Raw genomic sequence first — 25,614 nt, 5'->3', positions numbered from 1 at the left:
GTTCTCCTCTGTGTTTTGTAGTTGCTCTGAACAGATCACCTTGCTTTGCTTCCCCACCTGCCCCTTCAGAAACCAGCTACAAAATTCAGAGTCAGAGCATCCCCACCTCCTTCAGCTCTAACAGGGGGCACATAAGGGAGTTTTATTTCTCTTTTTGTAAATCCTGGGACTCAGTGCTCATTCCCAAGCCCCTTCTGAAGCATTTATATTTCAACAGTATCTAGATTCTTCAAGTCTAGTGGGATAAGTTGCTGAACTTGAGGAGTGGGAGTTCAGAAGTTGCTGTCACCACTACCACAGTCAACTCCTGGGAGCTGTAAACCAAAGAGTAATTTTTGCTTATTCTTTCTTTCCATCTTGCTGCTATTTAAGGATAGTGCTAACCTAATCCTTTGGTTTTTTTCCCTAGCTGGGCTGAGAGTGGTGTGGAGAGGCCAGTAGACCGGGCCATGGAGCTTCCCAGTTACAGCAAGCAGCTCCTTCAGCAGCTGCATGCTCTGTGCCTGCACCATCCTCATTGGGAAGGTTCATTTTAGAGCACACAAGGTGGTTTTGGCTGCTGCCAGCCTGCTTTTTAAATCACTGTTGGACATCACAGACACCATCTCCATCGATGCTTCTGTGGTTACTCCCTGAGGAGTTTGCTCTCTTGCTGGAGATGCTGTTCAGTGGGAAACTCCCACTGGGGAAACACAATTTCACCAAAATAATCTCCAGGGCAGATTGTCTGCAGATGTTTGATGTGGCTGTTAGTTGTAAAAACCTCCTCAGGGATCTCATCTGTGCTTCAACTCAGGACCAGGTAGTGAGAGAAGTCTCTGGCCAGGCATCTGGAAACCATCCTGAAGCTAATAACCTGCCCCAGTCTGGAAAACCCACAGAAAAGAAAAGAGATATCCTGCAAAGAGTTTCCCATTCTCCTGGCACTAAAGAAGCTGAAACAGAAGCAGCTGAGCCTCCTCCTGGCCTGGAGCTTACAATGAATCCTGCCTGTTTGCCCCAGGATGTGCTGCTGAGTGAGTCCAGATCCCTCTGGGAGGATCCAGGCTCTTGTCCTGGTCAGCCTGGGGATGCTGAGCAGGGTGGCCAAGCTGCAGAGGAGAAAGGAGGAGCAAGGGACCTGGGTGAGACTTCACAGACCTGGGCACAGCATTGCCTCTTATTTGCAGTCATGTTGATTCATTTTATGGGGGATCTTTCTCTCTGTGTTAGATCTTTTTAGCTTGTTCTGGGTTCAGAGTGGGTTGGGACCTGTACCCCCTTTTCCACAGGGATTTTCCTCCTCCCATGCTGTGCAATATTCTCTTTCTGCAGTTGCTTCACTCTGGCCACTTTAGCAGAGCTGTAGTGAGCAAAACTTTTCTTCCCCATGCATATGATTTCTGCTGCTGTACAGTGGGCTCTGTGTTAGTGCAGAATCATAGAATCCTAGAATGGGCTGGGTTGGAAGGGAGCTCAGAGCTCATCAAGTCCAACCCTTGCTCCACTCCCCCCGTGGTTCCCAGCCCATGGCACTCAGTGCCACATCCAGGCTCTTTGGAAAGATCTCCAGACACGGAGAATCCACTACTTCCCTGGGCAGCCCATTCCAATGCCTGATCACCCTCTCCAGAAAGAAATTCTTTCTCATCTCCAACCTAAACCTCCCCTGGCACAACTTGAGACCCTGCCCTCTTGTCTTGCTGAGAGTTGCCTGGGAAAAGAGCCCAACCCCCCCCTGGCTCCAACCTCCTTTCAGGGAGTTGTAGAGAGTGATGAGGTCTCCCCTGAGCCTCCTCTTCTCCAGCCTCAACACCCCCAGCTCCCTCAGCCCTTCCTCACAGGAATTCTGCTGGATCCCTTCCCCAACCCAGTTGCCCTAGAACAGTTGCTCCTGGTCTCCTCAGAACAGGAGGTCTGATCAGGCAATCTGTAAATGAACAGAGCTGCCTGCAAATGCTACCTTATCCTTTAAACTCCTGTTCAGCATGGGAGGAAAACAGAGGCTGTACTGGGTTTAAAATAAATGTTTCATTTATAACCAGTGTTAAATAAACTGTTGGTTTTCCCTCCAGGCTGTGTGATATCTTTAGCAGGGATTTGTGAGTCACAGTTTCCCTTTTCTAGCCAATGTGCTGGTTGCAAACTAATGTCTTTCAGTCACATCATGCTTTCTGTGAATCCATTCAATTAGCAACTAACTTATCTTGTTTCTCTCACACAGCAGCAGAGAGCAAAAGCTGTAAACTGGATTTCTTTCTTCAATATGAAAGTGTTTTCTCTGAGGCCCTTTCTGATGCCCAGGCTGTGCTGAAAAGACTGGAAGAATGCAGAGAAATGGATGCCTCTCAAAAGGAGGTAGGTGTGTTTACTTGTGTAAAGGATAAAAGTTTTTTCTTCACCCTGCTGAGGGCTAGAGGAGTTTGTGCTTAAGAAATAGTTTCATGGGAAACTCTGGCTCTGGTCCTTGGTTGTTTGAAGGGCATCACATGCTTGCATGAGCAACATCCTGGAGAAGAGCATCTACAAGAGCAAGGAGCTTGTGCATGTGGGTAAAAAATACATCACCTACCCTGGAGACATCTTCATTGTGTTGTAGGAGAGCTCCAATGCTGATTTCTGTTCCTGTTTATGGCATTTTGTTTGGGAACTCTGTTGCCTGTGAAAGAGTAACATAGATCCCAAAACAGAGTGCCTGAGCCCATGGTGAGGACTTGCCTTGGAGCATCTGCTCTGCTTATGGCAAGCTGCTTGTGGGGGGAGTCATGGGTGCCACCCCATGGCACTTCTTCTGGCTCTGGGCCACTTTAAAATCAGTTGTTGCTGATGGATGATGCTTGAGTTACTGTTGGAGGGGAAATCTGAATCTGATGCTTGGTTAATGCAGAAGTTGCTCTGGGCTCTGAACAGTGGGAGCCAGAAACCCAACATTGTTCCTGCTCAGAGCCACCACAGGACATCAGCTTCATCTGTGCTGGTGTGGCAGGGGTGCAGGAGAACATGGAGCTTTAGAATGGTTGTGGTGGGTCTGGGGGTGCTGGCTGCTTGCTGCTGGTATTGCAGGCTCTGGGGAAGAGAAGGAGCCCCTATGGAGGGAGGATGGGACTCTGGTGTGCTGCCATTTGAAGCTGAGAAATGCAGTGCCCTAGTTCAGGGAGCTGCTGGGCTGCCCAGGTTCCCATGTGCTTGCTGGCTGGGATTCAAGTCAACTGGTTCCTCCAGTACCACTGTGACCATGGGACATTTTGGCCATGGTGGCATTCTGCTTTTAAAAGTTCAAGGCAATGTGTTTATTACAGCAAAAAACATATCATAAAATGGTTTGGGTTGGAAGGAACTTTAGAGCTCATCCAGTTCTAACCCCACTGCCATGCTCAGGGACACCTCCCACCAGCCCAGGGTGCTCCAAGCCCCATCCAACCTTCAGCACTGCCAGGGATGGGGCAGCCACAGCTTCTCTGGGAAACCTGGGAGAGGGGCTCAGCACCATCACAGTGAAGATTTCTTCCTATCATCTCACCTAAATATCCCTTCTTTCAGTTCCAAGCCATTCCCCCTCATCCCATCCCTCCAGGCCCTTGTCTCAAGTCCCTCCCCAGCTTTCCTGGAGCCCCTTCAGGCACTGGAAGGTGCTCTAAGGTCTCCCCAGAACCTTCTCCTCTCCAAACTGTACAACCTCAGCTCTCTCAGCCTCTCTCCACAGAAGAGCTGCTGCATCCCTCTGATCATGGCAGCAGGGAGGAGAAAAACCTTGAGCTGGGTAGTGCAGGTTTCTTTTCTGGAAGTTTTCTTTGCCTTGAAATGCTGATGGAGGGAAGGTTGTGTTCCCTTAGCTGCTGCCCCTCCTGATGGTGTTGAACTGAACATCTCTGGGGCTGTATGAGGGAGATGTGACCCCTAACTCATGGTTGGAGCTGCAAGCTGCCTGGTGGGGCTGGCAAGCACCTGGGAGTTCATCTCCCTCTGCATCCCTGTGTGCCCCGAGAAGGGTGAGGGTTTGGTGTATTTGTCACCCTGCTCAGGGAAATATGTCAGCTTTAAGGTTTTTAGACTCTATTCTGCACCTTGGCAGTTGGAGCAGAGCTGGGGAGGGGGATGAGGATGGGGATGGGCACTGCCAGAAGGGATTTGGCAGCTCTGGACCAGCAGGCATCCCCTGTGCTCTGTGCTGTCCCTGGGCTGCCTCTGGGACCACAGGGCACAACTCAGCCTGCAAAGTGCCCAAGTAGCTGCTCTACCAGCCCCATTTTCCATTGCTTTGCAGTTCACTGTTGTCCTGTGTTTCTACAGCACCTCCAAGACCCAGAAATTGAGGTTTTCAGATCTGTGCCTGGCCCTTTCTGCTCCCAAATGAGCTGTTGCAGCATGAGCCAAGCAAGAGGTTGTGGAGCTCAGAGGCAGTTTGGGTGTCTGACCACAAAACAGCAGCTGCACATTTATTTATTTTTTTTTTCTGCAGCTATAAATAAATACTGAATAAATGAGAAATGGATTTTCTTTAAGCCTTCCTGAAAAATCAGTTCTAAGCTGTGACAAGCATGAAAAGTGTCAGCTCCAGGGCAGCAGCAGCAGCAGGGACAGACTGCAGCCTGTTGGAAGCAAGGGCTCAGTCAGATCTGTCCCCTGCTCTGGGACAAGCAGGACCTGTGGGCACAGCTCAAGCCTGGTCTCTATTTCCAGCAGACAGAACATTTTCCCACAAGGGCCCAGTGGGTTGTTTTTTTTTTTTCAGGTGAAACCCAGTGGAGTGCTTTCAACTCATGCAAGTGCAAATTCAGCTCCAAAGAGCCCAGCTCAGGATGTCTCATTAAGGCTGAGATTGGTAGCTATCAATGGATTATTTTTCTGTCTCTTTTATTTTTTTTTTGCCTCCTCTATATACTATTTTGCTATTCTTTGGGAGACTTAACAGTTTTGAAGCCTGCAAAACACCCTTTGCTGTCACTGAGCAGTCTTGCTGGGGGTGTTTGCCTTGCAAGACCTCCTATCCCTTGTGCAGGTCCTTCAGCTCAGGAGCCTTTTTTGGGTGGCCCAGCCCTTTGGGGGATGTATTTTGGACAGCAAATCCTGGGCTGTGTGGGGATTTGCATGCCTGCCTCTTAATGCTGAGACTATCCTGGTGTTCAGGCTTCTCTGATTCCAGGGGGATTTTGCTTTGGATCCAGCTTTATTTCAGTTCCTTTGCTGCTGAGCTCCTCCCTGCGTGGGTGCCTTGTTCCCTGCAGCATTCCTGGCTGCTCCCCTCTGGTGTTCCTGCCTTATTTTCTGCTACCTCCAGTGGAGCTTTGTTGGGTCGTGGGCTTTGTGGTGAGAATAATTGCTTCTCTCCAAGTTTGATGTTCTGTTCTGCTCCCCAGGCTGAAAAATGTGGCTGAATTGTTTTTCTCTTCAGGGAGATGCTGGTTTGGGGGTTGCATTTGTTTTAAAGTCTCTCTGTGTATCTCAAATAAACTATTCCTATCTAATTTGGTTCTGGCTTGGATGAAACCTGCTTGGAAATGAGAACGAGACTGAAATTGCAGTAATTTGGGGAAGCGTGGAAGAGCCTGGCTGGTGTCAAGTCTTATCTTCCTGTGCTCTCTTAGAGAAACTCAATTCAAATTATTGCACAGCTCATTTGTTCCCTCCACTCCTGGGTTCAGATGAAGTGTGGGAGCGTTGATGCTCCCATGTAGAATAAATGTCAGTGTGTTTGTGGATCATTTCCATTGCCTACGGACCTGTCCTATTATTGTTGTCCTTCATTTGCAGCTGCAGGGATTTCTGGATGCAGCAGAAGAAAGAACTTGCCCATTATTGTCTGCATCCTGATGAGGAGTGATAGCTTCTGAGGAGTTGGGCTTTTTTTGTGATGACAGAGCTGGAGAACTTTTTTTTTTTTTCTTTTTCCTGTTTCTGGTGTCCTTGTGTGGAAGCTGGGGCTGAGCTTTTGCTCTTGGAGCAAGCAGGGGTCAGTGCTTTCCATGGGGTCTCCCTCAGCAGTCACATACAAATGCAGGCAGCATCTCTGGCTAAGCAGCATTCCAGTGGCTTTTTTTTTGGTTTCTTCACCTTATGCATTCAGAAATTAGGAAAAAAAAAAGAACCCAAAGCCTTTTGCATTCACAGAGGGCTGATGTTTACATCTCCAGAAGTTTCCTCCTGATGCTCAGCCTCCTGCAGTCAGGGACTTGACCAGTGCAGCTCTCTTTGGGGAATGGATGTGGCACTGAGGTGTGGGCAGAGGATTTACCATCTTCAGGGGTAAGGCTTGTAACTGGATGTCCCTCACCTCGTGAGGCAGGGGTCTGCAGGGACCTGGCTTCTCCTGTTACCCTACAGAGGCTGCTCTCCTGCCTGCCTCTTGCAAATCCCACCCTACCACCCTTTGGGTGCCCTAAAGCTGGTGCTTGAGTGAGTTAACTCAGGAACTGTGGCTTTTTGCTGGGATGTGCTCTCCTGATGGAAACAGGAGTGTGGAAAACCTATAACCCTGTTCACCAACCTGCAGGGAAGAGGTGCCCAGAGGGGCTCGTGGCTCTCCCCCCTCTTTTTTGTCTCAGTTCCAAGCATTGTACTCTTGGGTGGGATGGACACAACTTCCCCACCTGCTTCAGGTCCTCTCTTGGTGCCAGGACATCCCTGAGGTTGGCACACAGCTGAGTTCAGCCTGGGCCAGGCTCAGGGGTGTTCTGAACTGAATTTTGAGCATCCCCCACAAAAAGTTGATCTCATGAGCATGTCGGAGAGGGAGGACTTCCTAGGAGAGATGTGGATTGGTGTGAGGAGGGCAGTGAAACCCTGGCTTTGAGGACAGAGAGCTAACTCAGCTCCTGCAGGTTTCTAAAGCAAGATGGGGCTCAGCCTTGAGCATCTTCCCACAACAAGGAGGAGCAGGAAATATTCAGGAGCAATGGAGAAGCTGTGATGGGGCAAAGAGACCCAGCAGTGTGGGAGTGAATTGTATCAGGAAAGAAACCTGGAAAATTGTGGAAGATGTGGAGATAACATAGAAATAGGAGATCTGCTTCCCAGAGTGTTGCCTGCAGGGATGCCTTGAGGCTGCTGTGGAAATGCAGAATTTTGGGATGAGCCATGAGGCTGAGTCACAGGGCATGAGGAGTGGGGTGGCACCAGAACTGGTGTGAGCAACTGGGACCAAACTTCTCAGGAGACATTAAACCTGTCTGGTGGTGCAGCTTAAGCTTAAGCCAGCTCTTGTTGACTTGGTTTCCTTCTCAGAGAAATCATGTTTTCCTCCCAGGCTGGCCTGCACTTTGGCCACAACAACCCCATGGGGAGCTCCAGGCTGGGCACAGAGTGGTTGGAGAAAGGGAGCTGGGAGTCTGGATTGCCAGGAAGGTGACCATGAGCCAGCAGTGTGCCCAGGTGGCCAAGAAGGCCAATGGCATCCTGGGCTGGCTCAGGAACAGCGTGGCCAGCAGGTCCAGGGAAGGGATTCTGCCCCTGTGCTCAGCTCTGGGGAGGCCACAGCTTGAGTCCTGTGTCCAGTTCTGGGCCCCTCAGGAAGTTCAGGAAGGAGCTTGAGGTGCTGGAGCAGGTCCAGAGAAGAGCAAGGAGGCCGTGAAGGGATCCAGCAGAATTGCTGTGAGGAAGGGCTGAGGGAGCTGGGGGTGTTGAGGCTGGAGAAGAGGAGGCTCAGGGGAGACCTCATCACTCTCTCCAACTCCCTGAAAGGAGGTTGGAGCCAGGGGGGGGTTGGGCTCTTTTCCCAGGCAACTCTCAGCAAGACAAGAGGGCAGGGTCTCAAGTTGTGCCAGGGGAGGTTTAGGTTGGAGATGAGAAAGAATTTCTTTCTGGAGAGGGTGATCAGGCATTGGAATGGGCTGCCCAGGGAAGTAGTGGATTCTCCGTGTCTGGAGAGATTTCCAAAGAGCCTGGATGTGGCACTCAGTGCCATGGGCTGGGAACCACGGGGGGAGTGGAGCAAGGGTTGGACTTGATGATCTCTGAGGTCCCTTCCAACCCAGCCAATTCTAGGATTCTGTAATTCTGTGATTTGTGCCAAGTTGGCAGTTGAAGGGTTTTGGAAGTGATGGATGAGGATGCAATGTGTGGGCACTTTATGGCAGCACCTGGGTTTCCAGCTAATAATCAGCATTTTTCCATTTTTTCCAGGATTTTGGGGAATTTTTAGTGCTTCAAAGTAAGGCTAAAGTTCACTGTGTGCTCTTTCAAAGCAATGCTAAAAGGTTGTTGTTCCCACTGAGCAACGTGGCCAAGGCAAGGTCTTCTGGAAAGAGTCTATAAATAGTGAGAGCCTTTCAGTTTCTAAAAACTCATTCCCATGAACCAAATCCACATTCTGAGGAAGGGATGTTATCTGGAGCTCTGGGTAGCAACGCTGTGCAGAGTTTAATAAATAAAAAGCAAAGTTAAAGAGGAAAATAACACCACAACAATGCAAATTACTTTTCCTCCAAGTGAGGAAAACCAGGGATTTGACAGGGTGCTGAGCACCTTGAGGATGGTGAGAGGCAAGATATTCTGGGTTTCACAGGATCATTTTGATCTGGAAGGGGCCAGGCATACAAACCTTGAGAACAAACCTGCTCTGGTGAGCAAGTCTCATTACAAATTAATGTTTGCATTTAAAAAAAAACAAAACCTTTAAACTTCTTCTTCATCACATCTGCAGCAGCTCCTTTCTTCCTTTCTAAGCAGAGCCCTTCATGTCCACAGCTCTCTGTTCAGCAGAAAAAAAAATAAAATGCTGTTAGTGGGTAAGAGCTTCCTGCAGCTTCCCCTCTGTGGGTTCTCTTTGCAATAGGTCACTGCAGTGCCACGCTGCCCTAATATGTGAGCATTTACACCCCCGAGGAGAAGCAAGTCCACCATCCCCCTGGTGTGGCCCCAAGCAGTTGTATTCAGGCTTTTTATCATAGAAATAAAAATGACAATGACAGCAGAAAATGGTTGCCCTCTCTGGAGCTGGGCTAAGCTCTCCACTTCTAAGATACTTTTATGGCATCCCTGGAGTCCCTAACAAAGCCTGCCTGCTCTGAAAGGCTGGCATCTCTCCTGGAGAGCTGGGGAGTCTGCAGGGGCAATATTTGCAGCATTAAAGGGCTCTGGGGAAATGGGAGCAGGAGTTGCAGCTTCTTTCTTTTTCTCTTATTTCCCTAACTGCACAGGGAAACAGCCTCTGGTTGCTGGTTTGGGTCACTGGTGTGGGTTTTGGAGTTCTGGGGGGGGATTGCTAGGCATGGGAAAACCCCATGGTGCTCAGAGGTTGTGTGCCTTCTCTCCAAAGGTTTCTCTAGGAGGCATTTCTTGATGGAACACTTGAGGATGGATATTGCTGAAAGCCCCCACTTAAACTCCTTGTGTCTGCAGTGCAATCTGGTGTCCTCTGTCCTATCCTTGGGCTGTCAGAGCCCTTTAAACCATCTTTTATTATCAGAGAATCATAGAATGGATTGGGTTGGAAGGAACCTTAAAACTCATCCAGTTCCAACCCCCCAGGCTGCTCAAGGCTTCATCCAGCCTGGCCTTGAACACCTCCAGGAGTTGGGCATCAGCAACCTCCCTGGGCAGCCTGTTCTCATGTCTTACTGCCCTCTTGGGGGAGAACTTATTCTTAATATCTAGCCTAGAGGTTGTTAGGTCTCTTAGACATACTGACATGATTGGTGTTTGGCTTTTAAGGGAAGAAGCCAAGAGATGGAACCAGCTCCAGCTTGTGGGACTTCTTATAAGGTGAGGGCAGGAGTTGCTGCTCTCCTTTCAGGGACTTCTGGCTGCACAGTGGCCCACGAGTTCAGTGGTGTGTGATTTTTTTAAGTTTTTGCCCCCCCAGGATTCTGCTTTTTGGGTCTGTTTGTAGCAGGGCAGTTTGATTCTGTACCTAAACCTTTCCCTGGTTGTGCTGGTCCCTTGCAGGCTCTGGTCTGGAAGAGGTGGAGGAGCAGTCAGTGCTCAAGAAGCTGCTGAGCAGAGTTTCAGACACTCAGACCCTGGATGCTCAGAGCCTCCTGTCTTTCCTGAAGCTGTTTGAAGACACAAACCACAAGCTGAAAGCTTGGCTGGAGAGGGAGCAGAGCAGTGGAGAAGCCCTGCAGCAAATAGGTAGAGAATTGGGTGCAACCTCTGGCAAAGGGAGTGGGCAAGCTTGCAAGGAAAGGAGGGCTGCAAACCCTATATCCTTGCTCAGATGTAGGTTTATCATCTGCTGGAGTGTTCCTGCCCTGCAGCAGCAGGGTTTGGGCAGTGCAGGGCTCTCCCCAGGGCTGCCTGGAGGGTTGGATCCATGGCTGCATCAGAGTCAGATGCACAGCTGAGCCCTGGGACTGAAATCTGCTTTCTTACTTCATGTTCAATGGTGTGTGTCTGTCTGGCTATTTTTTTTTGTTTGTTTTAAGTTTTTGCCCCCCAGGATTCTGCTTTTTGGGTCTGTTTGCAGCAGGGCAGTTTGATTCTGTAACTAAACCCTTCCCTGGTTGTGCTGGTCCCTTCCAGGCTCTGACCCTGGATGCTCAGACCCTCCTGTCTTTTCTGAAGCTGTTTGAAGACACAAACCACAAGCTGAAAGCTTGGCTGGAGAGGGAGCAGAGCAGTGGAGAAGCCCTGCAGCAAATAGGTAGAGAATTGGGTGCAGCCTCTGGCAAAGGGAGTGGGCAACCTAGCACAGAAAGCAGGGCTCCAAACCCTGTATCCTTGCTTAGATGCAGGTTTATCATCTGCTGGAGTGTTCCTGCCCTGCAGCAGCAGGGTTTGGGCAGTGCAGGGCTCTCCCCAGGGCTGCCTGGAGGGTTGGATCCATGGCTGCGTTGAGGTCAGATGCACAGCTGAGCCCTGGGACTGAAATCTGCTTCTTACTTCAGTCTGCCACAAAGCATTGGCCTTGCAAACCTGGTGTTAACCTCCAGCTTGCTTCATGGCTTTGTGCTCTGTTAGATAAATGAGATGTTTTCCTTTCATAGAGTTTAAAGGGAATAGTAAAGTGGTTTTTTCCTCTGCTGCTTGTGCCTGGGATGAGCTTTGCTATTCGCTTAGATCTTTCACAGAGTCTGGCTGATTTCAGGAGCCTGTCAGTTCCTCCACACTGCCTTGTTTCTTTTATGTTTCTGAATCCTTTTCCCCCCCAGAGAGCACAGCTGAGGGAGCACTGACCACTGGCTTGCTGGGATGCAGGGAGGAGCTGATGCAGAGTGTGACACAGCTGAGCCCCATTGTAGAGTTCTTGGAGGCAGCAGAAGAGGGATGGATTCCTGGCTACCTGGGAGAAGCAGGTAAAAAAACCTGAAATAAGGACAGTTCTGTGGGTGTCTGCAAGGCAGCATCTTACTGCATGGTTTTCTCTTCCCTTTTGCACAGCACAAACTGCACACGTGGGTTGTTCAAGTCCTTCCATGCTGAGCTGGGGGACCAGTAAGAGCTGAGCTGCAAAGCCAGTGCCAGGACCAGGATGCTGGTGCAGCATCAGCTGGCCCTGCAAGCAGAGCCTGGGGCAAAGGAAATGCCTGGTGCACTTTCATATGCCCTGAAAATGCCTTTTTGTCAGCCCAGAGAAGGCTCACAGTGGAGCTGGGTTTAAGCAGAACCACTCATACCTCTCTGCTGCCTGCTTGCCAGTTCCATCCCTCTTAACTCTTTTTTTTTTTTTTACTCATATCACACAGTTGACTGTAAGTGTCACATCCACTGATTGCTTTTTGATTAATTTTTTAATGTGTTTAATGAAGCAGTTGGCAAGGGGAACGATTGATTTCCTCTAAGCAACTGCAATATATGTGATTTGCAGGAGCCATAACAGAAAAGATACTGTATATAACCTGATTTTTTTTATGTTCTGGGGGAAGCTGGCTGTCCCCTGCCTGTGCAGCTGCAACTTGTGGGGTGCCCTAGCATGCTGTGTCCAGTGCACAGCTTGCAGACCTCATTTGTCACATCTGTAAGTTCCCCTGACACAGGATTACAGCAAGTGGAAAGCCCTGCTGTGCTCAGTAGCACAAATGATTTCTACTTTCTGTCCTGTCCTAGTGAGCCTCACCAGGGGTGGGCTGAGAACATCTGCCTGTCTCATAAATCCCTCAACAGTGTCTTGCTCACCTGCAAGCACCATGGAGCATCCCTGAGGATGAGCACAGCTCAGTGCATGGGGGCTAAAGAAGGTGCTGCCAACAGAGATGTCCATCTTGTCCTCATGTCATTGACAATTTATGAACTTTCCCCTCTGAAAGCAGCAAGGCTGGGCCTGGATGGGTGTCAGGGTTTAACACTGGCCTGGCAATTAAACCAAATAACAGACGCTCTCTATTAATCTCTCTCTCCTTGATAAAGAAAGGAGAGAGAATAAGGGAGAGAGACTGATGGGTTGGAAACTAAACTACACAACTTTAATGAACAGTAATGATAAATAGGAAAAATTACTAAATATATACAAATATACAGGAAAATGGAAACCACATTCCTCCCTCCTTTCCCCCAGTAACTCTCACGTCACCACTGAGGCTGCAGGGCAGCCCTGGGAAAGTCCAGGCTGGACTCCTGGAGTCGGCAGCAGTCGGGAACTGGAGACAGGAACACACAGATATGGGCTGGCACGGATCAGGACCACAGGCAGACGAACGGACGGGATCCTTCCAGGATGCCGAGTGAAGGAAGGGAGGAAGGGAAATCAGGAAATCCAGAAGTCTGGAAATCTGGAAATCTGGAAAAGATCTGGCTCGGCCCTCGTGATGCCTCAAATTTATACCGAGTGTGACGTATATGGGATGGAATCCTCTGTTTGGTCAATTCTGGCATCTATCTTGTCTGTTCCTCCCCAAAGGAGGCTGCAGGTGGGACCTCTTTATCCTCCTGGAGGGTAAAATGTTCCTCAGAGCTGAGCAGTGTCCTTGGCTCTGCACACCAGTCTCCAGCAGTAACTATAAACATCAAGTGTTATCAATCCTAGAAGCACACACTGTCTGAGAAACTTGCTGTTCATTTCAGCAAGTGCAACTACTTACAAGAGACTTGGCTAAAAGCAAAAGTACAAGACAGAAAATCACCTTTATCCTGGCCCAAACCAGGACAATGGGTGTAAGAGAGGCAAGAGTAAGCTGTGGGTGCAGCAAAGGACTCAGAGGACATTGTGGTTGTCAGCAGAGATCCAGGAGGGGTGCCTGGAGCTGAGGTCCTGGCTGTGAAAGCTACACCAGCAGTGGGGATGTTAAGAGTTTTCACATCCTTCTGCTGGTGTTGCAGTATGGCCTTTCTTTAAAAGGCTTTTTTCTTTCTAGAAGGCTTTTTCTTTCTTTTTTTTTTTCTTTTTCCCTGGCCTCTTCCTGAAATTAGGTAGTTAAAATGCATCCAGTTTTTATCCTCCTCACTGAAAAAAATAAAGCCCAGCAAGGAACAAAACCATTCTGCCATCACAGTCCTGCTCCATGGGCACAGCTTTTCATTGCATCATCACCCTACAGGACTCCTGCCTTGTCCCATGAAGGGACATGTTCAGAGTTTTTATCCTCTTCAGGAGATGCTCTGTTTGCTGCAAAGCCTCCAGACCCTGCCCCAAATACAAAATCCTCTTCAGGCTCTTGTTTTAGCCCCCAGCTTCCCAGTAAATAACAAATGGATTTGGGACACACCCCAGCACAAGAAAATAAGGGACAAATTGCAAAGTGTAGACTGACCCTGGGGGGTTCTCTCTCTTTTTTTTTTTTTTTTTTTTATCAGGCTTGGTTTATTTTTTATTTTGGTGAGGTTTTTTTTTGTCCCCTCAGGCAAATGAAAAGTGCTCAATTATTTATGAAGTTCAATAGATTAAAGTGGTGGCCCTGTGGCATATGTGCAGTTGAAATCTCTGGTGTCTCGGGTGCAATACTGGGAAAACCAACATGGAATTCACAGCCACCTCTGAAGGTTTCCTCTTACCTGATTCATCCAGCGTTTTATGAGACCCCTGGGCTGGCACAGACAGGATCTCGTTCTCCAAGGGTTCATAAAGATGAAGCTTTCCTTTTTCTTCTCCCAGTCACTACCTCATTAGCTACACATTTATTAAACAAGTTGATGTGTAACAACCTTTTTTCTAGGCCACTGGGTTCTTTCTGTGCCACCCTGATCTATTTCTTACCAACCTGAGCTCCTTCTATGATCGGGTGACCCGTCTGGTGGATGAAGGGAAGGCTGTGCTCTACCTGGACTTCAGCAAAGCCTTTGACACCGTCTCCCACAGCATCCTCCTGGAAAAGCTGTCAGGCCATGGATCAGCCAGGAGCACTCTGTGCTGGGTCAGGAACTGGCTGGAACGGGCCCAGAGAGTGGTGCTGAACGGGGCTGCATCAAAATGGCGGCTGTGGTGTCCAAAATGGCGGCTGTGGTGTCCCCCAGGGATCAGTGTTGGGCCCAGTGCTGTTCAATATCTTCATTGATGATTTAGATGAGGGGATTGAGTCCATCATCAGCAAATTCACAGATGACACCAAGCTGGGGGGAGTGTGGATCAGCTGGAAGGCAGGAGGGCTCTGCAGAGGGACCTGGAGAGACTGGAGAGTTGGGATGATCCCAAGGGGATGAGGTTGAAGATTCCAAGTGCCGGGTCCTGCACTTTGGCCACAACAACCCCATGGGGAGCTCCAGGCTGGGCACAGAGTGGTTGGAGAAAGGGAGCTGGGAGTCTGGATTGCCAGGAAGGTGACCATGAGCCAGCAGTGTGCCCAGGTGGCCAAGAAGGCCAATGGCATCCTGGGCTGGCTCAGGAACAGCGTGGCCAGCAGGTCCAGGGAAGGGATTCTGCCCCTGTGCTCAGCTCTGGGGAGGCCACAGCTTGAGTCCTGTGTCCAGTTCTGGGCCCCTCAGCCCCTCAGGAAGGAGCTTGAGGTGCTGGAGCAGGTCCAGAGAAGAGCAAGGAGGCTGTGAAGGGATCCAGCAGAATTGCTGTGAGGAAGGGCTGAGGGAGCTGGGGGTGTTGAGGCTGGAGAAGAGGAGGCTCAGGGGAGACCTCATCACTCTCTGCAACTCCCTGAAAGGAGGTTGGAGCCAGGGGGGGTTGGGCTCTTTTCCCAGGCAACTCTCAGCAAGACAAGAGGGCAGGGTCTCAAGTTGTGCCAGGGGAGGTTTAGGTTGGAGATGAGAAAGAATTTCTTTCTGGAGAGGGTGATCAGGCATTGGAATGGGCTGCCCAGGGAAGGAGTGGATTCTCCGTGTCTGGAGAGATTTCCAAAGAGCCTGGATGTGGCACTGAGTGCCATGGGCTGGGAACCACGGGGGGAGTGGAGCAAGGGTTGGAGCTGATGAGCTCTGAGCTCCCTTCCAACCCAGACAATTCTATGATTCTCTGTGTGCCCACCATCCATGGACCACAACTTCCTACCCAGAACATCCCTGGATCCAAGGGGGGTGAGATCTCTCCTATCTCTTCTTTATCTCTGTCTCTGCTTCTAACCTCATCCCAGTGCATGAGGGTAAGATAGTTTCTAACTTTGTTAAATTGCTTTCTTGAATTTGTTAGTTGTAATCCATTGCTTTGAAAGTGCCAGGATTTCTACTTATAATCTGATAGGTTTTCTAATCTTACCTTTCTTACTCACTTACTTACTCTTTAGTCTAATCTTTCTTACTCACTTTTAAGCAAAGTTTTGTTTTTATACAAACCTCCTGGGGAATAATCTCACTCCTGAGTACCATGCAGAGAATTCCTGAATTTAATCTCACCGAATGGGTTGTTAAAAGGGATTAAATAGAGGAGGATTGGGCCCAACCACACCCAGGCTCCTCTCTGAAGGAGTTTAGAAAGCAAAGTTGTAATTTCCTTGTGTGAACCCCACTCAGGAGAACTCCACCCACACCCACTCTGTGGGAAATGATATTTTGTTTGGCCCCCACATCTGGGAGCCCCAAAATCTGGTTTCCCATAAAGTGAAAGCACAACTCAAAAGGCATCTCCCAGCAGACTGGAGGAGCTGGCACATGTGGCTATTAAACAGCAAGGTTTAATACTGTATTTTCCAAGGTGAGAGATGTCCCTGCAATTGATGAACAAGACAGATAAGAGAGGGAAGCAGTGATCAGGCAACTCTGTGGTTGCTCAGGAATATGTGCTGGGACAGGCTGGAGGACACATGTAGCTGAAGTACTGTGTGCAAGCAAAAAAAAAATAGGGTAAAATGCAGCAAAAGATGTTTTGGTAAATTGTTTCTGCCTGAGCTGGAGTCTTTATTTGATGTGATAAAAATGGGGGTTTCTGCCTTGATCCAGACTTGAGCAAAAGGTTTGAATTTTATGTGAGGAAATTGTTAAACCAGAGGAAGTGATGATGTGAAAATAGAAGGTGTCTTCTTGGTAGAAAACCCCAAACTGTGCTCAAGGCAGGACTGGAGCAAGGTGATTCTTGGCAGTGGGATTCTTGGCACTTCCTTGATATTAACACACTGGCATTAAGGACACAAATATCCAAGCAGAACTTGCTGTTGAGCAAAACAGGGGTTTCTTGTCCACCCAGAAGAGGATCTGCAGGAGGGAGAAGGATTACAGGGCTGCAGATCTAAGCAGAGAGAAGTGGATGATGTGGTCAGGTGAAGTGAAGGGTGTGCATTAGGTGAATTAAAAGCTCAGCTGAAATTTCTGTGTGTAATTCCAGCCTTGTTGAGTTTGTCTTGAAGCAGAGACAGATCTGCAGCCTGAAGAGCAGGGGAGTGGGGAAGCTGGGTTGTGAGAGGAGCTGTTTTATTTAGGCAAGTGAAAGGCAGGCTGAGAGGGAATATGATCACTTTCTTATAAAGAAATTGGAGAGGAGGGGTAGGGTAAACACCTCAGAGAGTTTAGAAGGCTTTTTAAGCTAAAAGATAATGTTGGCACATGAACAACTGGGTATACACTGGCCATGAATAAATTTAAGATGAAAATTAGTAGAATCAACAGGGGAATGAAGCTGTGGAAAAGCTTCCCAACTCGAGGAAAGGGAGCAAAAATGTAACTAGTTTTAGGACAGATCTTAATAATTTTATTCATGGCACTGGTTTGTGTAGTGCTTGGGACAGGAGGGAGCTGGGCTGGTGACCTACAGATTTGCTGCTAGTCCTACATGTCAAATTTTTAGGGGTACAGAAGCTGCAAAGGGGGGTCAGCCTGGGTTTCATAGAATCATAGAATCATAGAATTAGCCGGGTTGGAAGGGACCTCAGAGATCATCTAGTCCAACCCTTGACCCACCGGAGCAGTTGCTAGACCATGGCACTGAGTGCCACATCCAGTCTTTTTTTAAATGTCTCCAGGGACGGAGAATCTACCACCTCACCGGGCAGTCCATTCCATAGCCTCATCACCCTCTCCGTGAAGAAATTCTTTCTAATATCTAACCTAAACCTCCCCTGGCACAACTTAAGACTGTGTCCTCTTGTCTTGTTGAAGGTCGTCTGTGAAAAGAGTCCAGTTCCCACCTCGCTACAGCCTCCTTTCAGGGAGTTGTAGACAGCAATGAGGTCTCCCCTGAGCCTCCTCTTCTTCAGGCTGAACAGCCCCAGCTCTCTCAGCCTCTCCTCATAGGGTCTGTGCTCGAGTCCCTTCACCAGCCTGGTTGCCCTTCTTTGGACCTGCTCCAGGACCTCTACATCCTTCTTAAACTGAGGGGCCCAGAACTGGACACAGTACTCGAGGTGTGGCCTCCCCAGAGCTGAGCACAGGGGCAGAATCACCTCCCTGGACCTGCTGGCCACGCTGTTCCTGAGCCAGCCCAGGATGCCATTGGCCTTCTTGGCCACCTGGGCACACTGCTGGCTCATGTTCAGTTTCTTGTCAATGCAGACTCCCAGGTCCCTTTCTGCCTGTTTGTCAGCTGCCTTCCCACTCTGGGAGCTGTGTAGGTTTTATACTGTGCTATTCCTCAAGGGTCAGTACTGGGACCAGTGCTATTTAGCATCCCAGACTGTGGGATTGACTGGGAAGGGAGGTGTCATGGCTTAGAAGTTTGGGTGGGCTACAGACTGAAGGACAGAATTGCTCCCTGTTTCCCCCCACCCAACAAAGGGAAGATAAAAGGGGAATAAAGACTGGAGACTTGAAGCTGGAAATTGGAAATTGGAGACAGACTGACCAGCCCAGGAGCAAGGCATTAATGTAAGGGATCAATAACATAAATACAGATATATCCAGTCCCAGGGCCACTGCCTCTTGTTTGATCTGAACCATTTTTCTTTCATAAAGGGGTTTTACAATCTGAGTGTACCTGGCAATGTGCATCCTCCTAAACCCCACCACACCCCAGAAGCTCTGCATCTCTTTCTTATCAGTGGGTGAAGATGTGGCTGCAGTTTTGCTGACCCACAGGGATGTGCAGGTGCCCATTTGCCATCTAATTCCCAGCAACTGGATCTCTCTGGCAGGTCCCTGGACCTTGTTTCTCTTTATAGCAGCATCAGCAATATGCAGATTCCTTTTCTGCCTTTTTCAAAGACTTCTTCAGCCCTATTACCCCATACAACAAGATCATCAGTGCCTTGCAGATGGGCTGGAGCTCCAGCCTTCTCCGGTGCAGGGTGGATCAGGCCATGGCAGATGGTGGGACTGTGCTTCCAGCCCTGATGCAGTTGGTTCCAAGTGTACTGGACATCCCCTGCAGGTGAGAGCAAATTGGGGATGGAGAAAAAACACATTAATATTGTCAATAGTTGCAGATTTTAAATCCCAGTTGATATTGAAGCTCCAATATACCTGGACCAGCAGCACTCACTGATGCTGTGACTTCATTTGGACCAGGTCAGCCCACAGTTAATCCCCATTCTCCAGCAGCCTTCCACACTGGCCATATAGGACTTTTTCAAGGGTGAGTCTTGCTGATCACCCCTTGGATCTCTAACTGGTGAATCAGATTTTATCTGGGGAGTAGGGAGTCTCTGTGGGCAGGGTACTGCTGATGATGTACTGGGTTAGGAGTTGGTACCTGCTGTTCCTCCCACCGCAAAAGGCTCATCTGAAAGACCAGGCAAGGCAAACAGTTGGTCAGTGCCCTCAGTTTCCAGAGCTGCTACACCACTTGTACACTTTTGGGTCCTTGAAATGTGCTTTACAGAGAAAATCTGCACTGAGGATGCACGGAGCCTCTGGGACTGTCACTATACAGTGGGTGTGTTTTGCTGCAGGTGGTTTTGGACTGCTGTGGAGGCAGCTCTCAGAGGGAAGCCATGGAAAATCTGCTCAGGAAGGTGAATGAAGAGAAAAGCCTGAAAGCAGAAAGTCTGGTCAAACTTCTGGGGGCTGTGAAGACATCATTCCCTGGTCTCCACCTTCTGCTGGACAGCTTGGTGGCAGCAGGAGATGGCAAAGGTACAGGGATGCTAAGAGCCTGGGGGCTCAGTTCAGGGAACTGAGAGGAAGTTTGGATGTTTTACTGGACTCTTATAACTTTACTTTCATGTAAAGAAATGGGGTGGCAATGTAGTTCCAACAGAAATGGCCTTGGGAGCACTGGGGCTGGAGTCCCATGCCTGCAAGAAGGTCCCTTCTTTGCCAAGAAATGAGCAGAGTGTTCAGCTCCTTCCTTGAGTTCCACACTGGGAAAAAAAACCAGGATGTCATCTCTGTAAAGAGGAGAACTGTTCCCTCCAGTGCCAAATTGGTTTTTGGTTTGATTCAGTTAAAACAGGAGTCTGCACAGTGAATACAAAAGTTTTCACATAATAAATGCCTCTCAGGTGGAGGAATCTTTACCAAACTCTGGCCCATTGGTGACATTAACATATGGTACTTGCTTTCAAAGCAAATACCTGAAACTTCCCCAAATGTCTTGCCATTAAATGTCTTACCATTAAATACAATGCCTTGCCTGGGTTTAGGCACCCCCCTGAGCCATTCAGAAAGAGAGGGAAATTTCAGTAGCTCTGAAGGCACCTAAACATTAAAAGCTAAATGAACATGCAGTGAAATGTAAATAAGTGCTTAATAGAAAGCCAAACTCTGCTCCTAACCCTGATAATTCCTCTGTAGCCAACAGTCTTTGTCATTTGTGAAGCATGATTGCTTTCTTGAAGCATCAGCCTCCCAACATGGTTAATTATCTGGTGGTAATACCCATTCCAAGGAGGAGCATCCCTTAATTACATGGAGCTGGATCTCCTCAAATTGCCACTTGAATAAACAGATTTCTTTGCCTGGAAATGAAGAGGGAGGGAATGATCAGAGGCTCTGCCAGCAGCCTTGGGTGTCCTGTGCTGGCCTGACAGAGAGAAGGGTGGATTATTCAGGGCACACTCTGGTTGTGGTCCTCACTTTGAGAGGTGGGGATGCATTCACAATAACTCAAATTTTGGTCATGAAATCAGCACCATTCCAACAGGAGGATGAGGAATTGAATCAATCCAGGAGAAAAATTTGACATTGGCCAGGAATGTGGGAAAAAGTTTAGGATCTGCTTGGTCCATCTCCACCATCAGAAAATCCATCAGGGGAGAGACACCAGAGATGTCCTGACTGTGGGAGATGGTTTAGCGACACCTCGGATCTCGTCCATCGGTGACATCATCACACAGGCACCATGTCCTACACCTGCCCTGACTGCGGGAAAGGTTTTAGCAGGAGATGGCATTTTATCCGGCATCAACGGATCCATACGGGTGAGAAACCCTTTAAACCAGGCTGGTGAAGGGACTTGAGCACAGACCCTATGAGGAGAGGCTGAAGGAGCTGGGGCTGTTCAGCCTGGAGAAGAGGAGGCTCAGGGGAGACCTCATTGCTGTCTACAACTCCCTGAAAGGAGGCTGTAACCGGGTGGACGTTGGTCTCTTTTGCCAGACAACTTTCAACAAGACAAGAGGGTAGGGTCTCAAGTTGTGCCAGGGGAAATTTAGGTTAGATATTAGAAAGAATTTCTTTCTGGAGAGAGTGATCAAGCATTGGAATGGGCTGCCCAGGGAAGTAGTGGATTCTCCGTGTCTGGAGATGTTTCAAAAGAGCCTGGATGTGGCACTCAGTGCCATGGTCCAGCAACCGCAATGGTGGTAAAAGGGTTGGACTCGATGATCTCTGAGGTCCCTTCCAACCCAGCCAATTCTATGATTCTATGATTCTACTTTTAGTTGTAAACCAACCTCTTATCCATGTGGAGCACATCCCTAAACCCTAAGGAGCTCAAATGATTAATGAGGTTCCCTGAGCTGTTCCAGGGAGTAGACTCACATCTCCAAGAATTCCTTATCCAGGGAGCTTTTCATGTAAGCTCCAAATCTTCCACTGCTGCCATTCCCTCCCTCTGCATCCAGGAGCTTTCTTTTCTTACCAGCGTTCTACATCTCCTGGGTCCCAGAGATTGTGCATTTAGCTGCTTTTCTCCCAAGGAGTGCTGGGCTAATAATAGATTGTTCTTTTTGGTACCAAACCAAAATGATTAAAAGACCTGAGCACACAAACAAACCCCATGCACAGATGTCTTGGATGAGCTACTGGTTTCTGGTTTAGTTTCTCCTACAAAAGCAGAGCTCTCATCTCCAATTTAGGGACTCCAGCAGGGAAAAAAAATCCTTTTCAAATTAATCTGTTTGGCAATTTCCAGTTTTATCAACTAGCCTGGTCACAAGTAAAGTCCTGGGTGACTTTGGCACATGCCATATTCTTCCCAAATCTCTTTATTATAAATACTGCTCCTGTTTCTTGAATTAGTCTGTTGTGTCCTGACACTGGGGTGTCTATAAAGGGTTGTGACTCCAGAAGGGAAAAAAAATCCTTTTCAAATGACTCTTTTTGGCAATTTCTAGTTTTATCAGCTAGCCTGGTCACAAGTAAAGTCCTGGGTGACTTTGGTACACAGCATATTCTTCCCAAGTCTCTTTATTATAAATATTGCTCCTGTTTCTTGAATTAGTCTGTTTTGTCCTGACACTGGGGTGTCCCTAGAGGGTTGTGACTCCAGAAGGGAAAAAAAATCCTTTTCAAATGACTCTTTTTGGCAATTTCTAGTTTTATCAACTAGCCTGGTCACAAGTAAAGTCCTGGGTGACTTTGGTACACAGCATATTCTTCCCAAATCTCTTTATTATAAATACTGCTCCTCTTTCTTGAATTAGTCTGTTTTGTCCTGATACTGGGGTGTCTGTAAAGGGTTGTGACTCCAGCAGGGAAAAAAATCCTTCTCAAATTAGTGTTTTTGGCAATATCCAGTTTTATCAACTAGCCTGGTCACAAGTAAAGTCCTGGGTGACTTTGGTACATGGCATATTCTTCCCAAGTCTCTTTATTATAAATATTGCTCCTGTTTCTTGAATTAGTCTGTTTTGTCCTGACACTGGGGTGTCCCTAGAGGGTTGTGACTCCAGCAGGGAAAAAAAATCCTTTTCAAATGACTCTTTTTGGCAATTTCCAGTTTTATCAACTAGCCTGGTCACAAGTAAAGTCCTGGGTGACTTTGGTACATGGCATATTTTTCCCAAACCTCTTCATTATAAATACTGCTCCTCTTTCTTGAATTAGTCTGTTGTGTCCTGATACTGGGGTGTCTGTAAAGGGTTGTGGTGTTACTGTAGAGTCAGTGTTTCTCAGATTCATCAGAGCAAACCTCAGCAAACTCAGCTTGGAATTAAGTAGAGGAGGACAAAGGAAGGAGGGTAATGATGTATTTTTATGGTGTTGGGAAGAGAAGGGAGTATTACTGCTGCTTTGCAGTCCCAGCTCTGGTTTGTCTTCCCTTAACATCACCAAAGCCAGCTCAGCCCTCTAAGTTCTTGATTCCCTTGGGCCATTTGGGTGTTTGTAAAATGTTAAATGTGTGAAAGGCAGAAACTGCTGAGACTGAGCATGTGGCAGGGCCTCTCCCAGCCCTCTTTCCTTGGAGCTGCAGTAACAGTCATTAATTGCATTTCTTTGATTCCAGGGCATTAAAAGAGGCTGAGGAACATTCTGAGCTGTTGTCTTCCCAGACAAAGCTACGTTTGCCTGCTCAGCATGGCTGGGAACTGAGACTTTTCTTCTTCTGGGCTCAGATCAGGACTGAGGCTCAGAGGGCAGAGATCTCTTTCTGGAGGCACCTGTAGGCAGAGGATGCTCTGTGTTGTCTTTGATTTGGAGAAGTTTTGATTTGATCTTGATGAAGTCTTGATCTTGATTTGATCTTGAGAAGTTTTGATGTTGATCTTCTGCTTGGAGGTAAATCCAGGTGTCCTAAGTGTGAGGCTGTGTTAGTTATCCAGGGAGAGCTGGCTGCCTTGGCTTTTCCAGTTCCCCTTGGCTCTGAAGCCCTTTGGGAAGATGCTGCAAGCTGAGCTCTTCTTATTTTCATTCACTTCCAATCCAGAGAATTATGGAGCCAAACTGCTGAGACAAGACAGGGAAAACTTCATGGAACTGCTCAGAGACACCCAGACCCTGCTGGAGGGCATCTCTGCCATGGTGACTCTGGAGGAGGTTGGCCAAGAAAAGTTGGATGTGTCTGTGAAGGTGAATCCCATCTTAGCTCCTGGACACTGGGAATGGGAGGCAGCAAAACTGTTGTGGCAGATGCCAGAGCTTCTCTGGCACCAAAATGAAAGAGAACAGACTGCTGTTACTGAGTGTCTGTGCAGGGCTTCAAGCCAAGAGTGAGATGAAAATCAAGGCAGAAGCAACACCAAACCCAAGTGCCCTGAAAAAATGGCATTTACTTAGCAGAAATATATAATCTGGATCAGCTGTCCAGAGGAGGGCTGCTGATTTCCAGCCCTTTTTTGACATCCTACAGATCTTTACAATGAATTTCCAAATCTTAACTTCTAGTCCAATCTTTTCAGCTCCAGTGTCACTGCTCAAGAGCCCTGAATGTTGCAGGTGGCTTTATGGATCAGCAGCCGTGTGGCTCTTGGCATGGTGGCTCTGGGCTTCGTGTTTGGGGGGATGTGAGCTTCCACTTGGAATGGAGCTTTTGCATTTCTGAGGAACATATGTGCCATATGGAGCTGCACAGAGCTTGCAGTTCCACTTGAAGACAAATCTTTACATCTCTACTGAAAAAAAAACCACAAACAACATAAAAAAACCCCACCAACCCAGCACTAAAAAAAAAAATAAACTTAAAAAAGAAATTTCTGATAGTTAATTTAGATGAGCTGAACCACTTGGAAAGAGCCAGGAGGTGTCTGTGTCCATCCCCCAGCACTGCTGAAGTAATGGGTTGGGTTTGGTGGAGGGTAGAGGATGAAATCTGCTGGCTTCTCCTTGGGTTCTTTCTGTAGTCAGAGCATTTAATTTTCACTGGTCCTTGCAAGGATGAGGTTTTGCTCCTCCAGCCAACTCCCCTTTAGCCAGCTGCTTCCCAGGACTCCAAACAATCACTTCTTGGGGACACGTTTGTCAGGGGATGCCTCACTTTCAGATCCCCAAAATGTGCCAAAAACTCCAGCACAAAGGTTTTTCCTCTGCATAGGAAAAAAAAAAGACAGCATTTAAGTTAAGCTTGAGTCAGCCCCTGGAGTTTTTAAACTGTGGGGTCTGCAAGGAAGATGCCAGTCTCTCCTGGAAAGGTTTTTGCCCTAGAAGCTACCACGTGTGTCAGCAACCCCTGGAATGACCTTCAAGATGCAAAGGCATGGGTGGAATTTTTTTCCAGCTTAAGCTGAAGAAGTGGGAGATGAAATGGTGACATACCCAGGAATCTTCTGCTTTTAGAGTGATATTTATCCTGAATTGCAGGGGGAGCAGAGCAGCCACCAGGATTACAGACTTGGCAGACCACTTAGAGAAGAGAAGGAGAACTTGGCACTAAATACACTGTCATTAACATCAGGATTTTTTGTTCAGTGCTTTGCCACCAGAGAATGGAATCTGATGCAAACTGTGGAGTCCCAGAGGACTCTGCAGTCAGGAATTCTGTCTGGGACCTTGTGTTTACCCTCAGGCTCTGTCTCCTCCCAGGAGGCTCAGCCAGGGCCATGGCCACCCAGTTATGGTCCTGGCCATGCTGAATTCCTGCCTCTCAAACTTGATGTGCTGCTTCAGTCTGATCTTATCTCACAGGAAAGCTCTCAGGGTCACCTCCAAGCTCCAGGTATCTCCAAGGATGGAAGCTGACTGGGTGATGTCTGGGTGAGTTGGACTTCATGGTGTACAAAACATTGGCTTCACCCTGATTTAGGCTGGGTTTTGGGGAGAGATCCTGGCTGCCAGGTGGAAAGGAATCACTGCCCTGGCATAGCCATGCTGGGTGGCCTTCATGCCACCAGCCCAGGAAAGAAACCTGCAAGTTCAGCAATCTCACACCTGAGCTTACTGTCACATCTCCCCATTCTTCTGTCTCGTGGTACCCAGCCCTTGCAAGCCTTTTGAGGATGTGTTCCCCTAAGGGGCAGGGTTCCTCCTGCCATCCAGGATGTTTATATTGCACTGGCTGCTTTCACAACTGTCTCCAGGAGTGGTAGCATCCCCCAGAAGCTGGGGAGCTGCTCCTGGAGCCTCTTTATGCAGCTCTCCACAAAGGGGAAATGAAGTTGAGAGCTCCCCAGGCTTTCCTAAAATTACAGACTGGTGGTGTTGTCCATGTTTATAATCCTGAAGAACATTTCCCCAGGCATGAGAGCAGGAGGACCATGAGCAAAACCCCATTTTTTCTGCCTCAGGTCACAGCCCTGCTGCCACAGTGCTTCTTTGGGACATTTCCAGTCCCAGTTTCCTTGATGTTCCTACCTTTACCCACGTTCAGCCTGCTCTGCAGGGTCACCCTTTTTGACATTTAACATATCTGGGGGCTTAAAA

The 25,614-nt window shown here is 48.3% G+C and overlaps 1 protein-coding gene across 1 annotated transcript in view; it reads left to right on the top strand.

The window, feature by feature from the left end:
* The first annotated feature begins 449 nt into the window (after positions 1-449).
* ZBTB40 (zinc finger and BTB domain containing 40) overlaps positions 450-25,614 on the top strand; it is a 27,755-nt gene continuing 2,590 nt past the window's right edge. Inside the window, 9 exon segments of the mRNA XM_030463425.1 lie at positions 450-502; positions 504-630; positions 632-1,124; positions 2,204-2,337; positions 4,270-4,360; positions 9,862-10,047; positions 10,382-10,558; positions 11,067-11,206; positions 19,047-19,230. Coding sequence (XP_030319285.1) covers positions 450-502; positions 504-630; positions 632-1,124; positions 2,204-2,337; positions 4,270-4,360; positions 9,862-10,047; positions 10,382-10,558; positions 11,067-11,206; positions 19,047-19,230 — 1,585 coding nt within the window.

This window comes from Calypte anna, chromosome 21 (genome assembly GCF_003957555.1).
Source record: "Calypte anna isolate BGI_N300 chromosome 21, bCalAnn1_v1.p, whole genome shotgun sequence".
In the NCBI taxonomy this organism is placed as follows: Eukaryota; Metazoa; Chordata; class Aves; order Apodiformes; family Trochilidae; genus Calypte; species Calypte anna.
The sequence above is the reverse complement of the archived record's forward strand: the minus strand, read 5'-3'. Positions and strand labels throughout refer to the sequence as shown.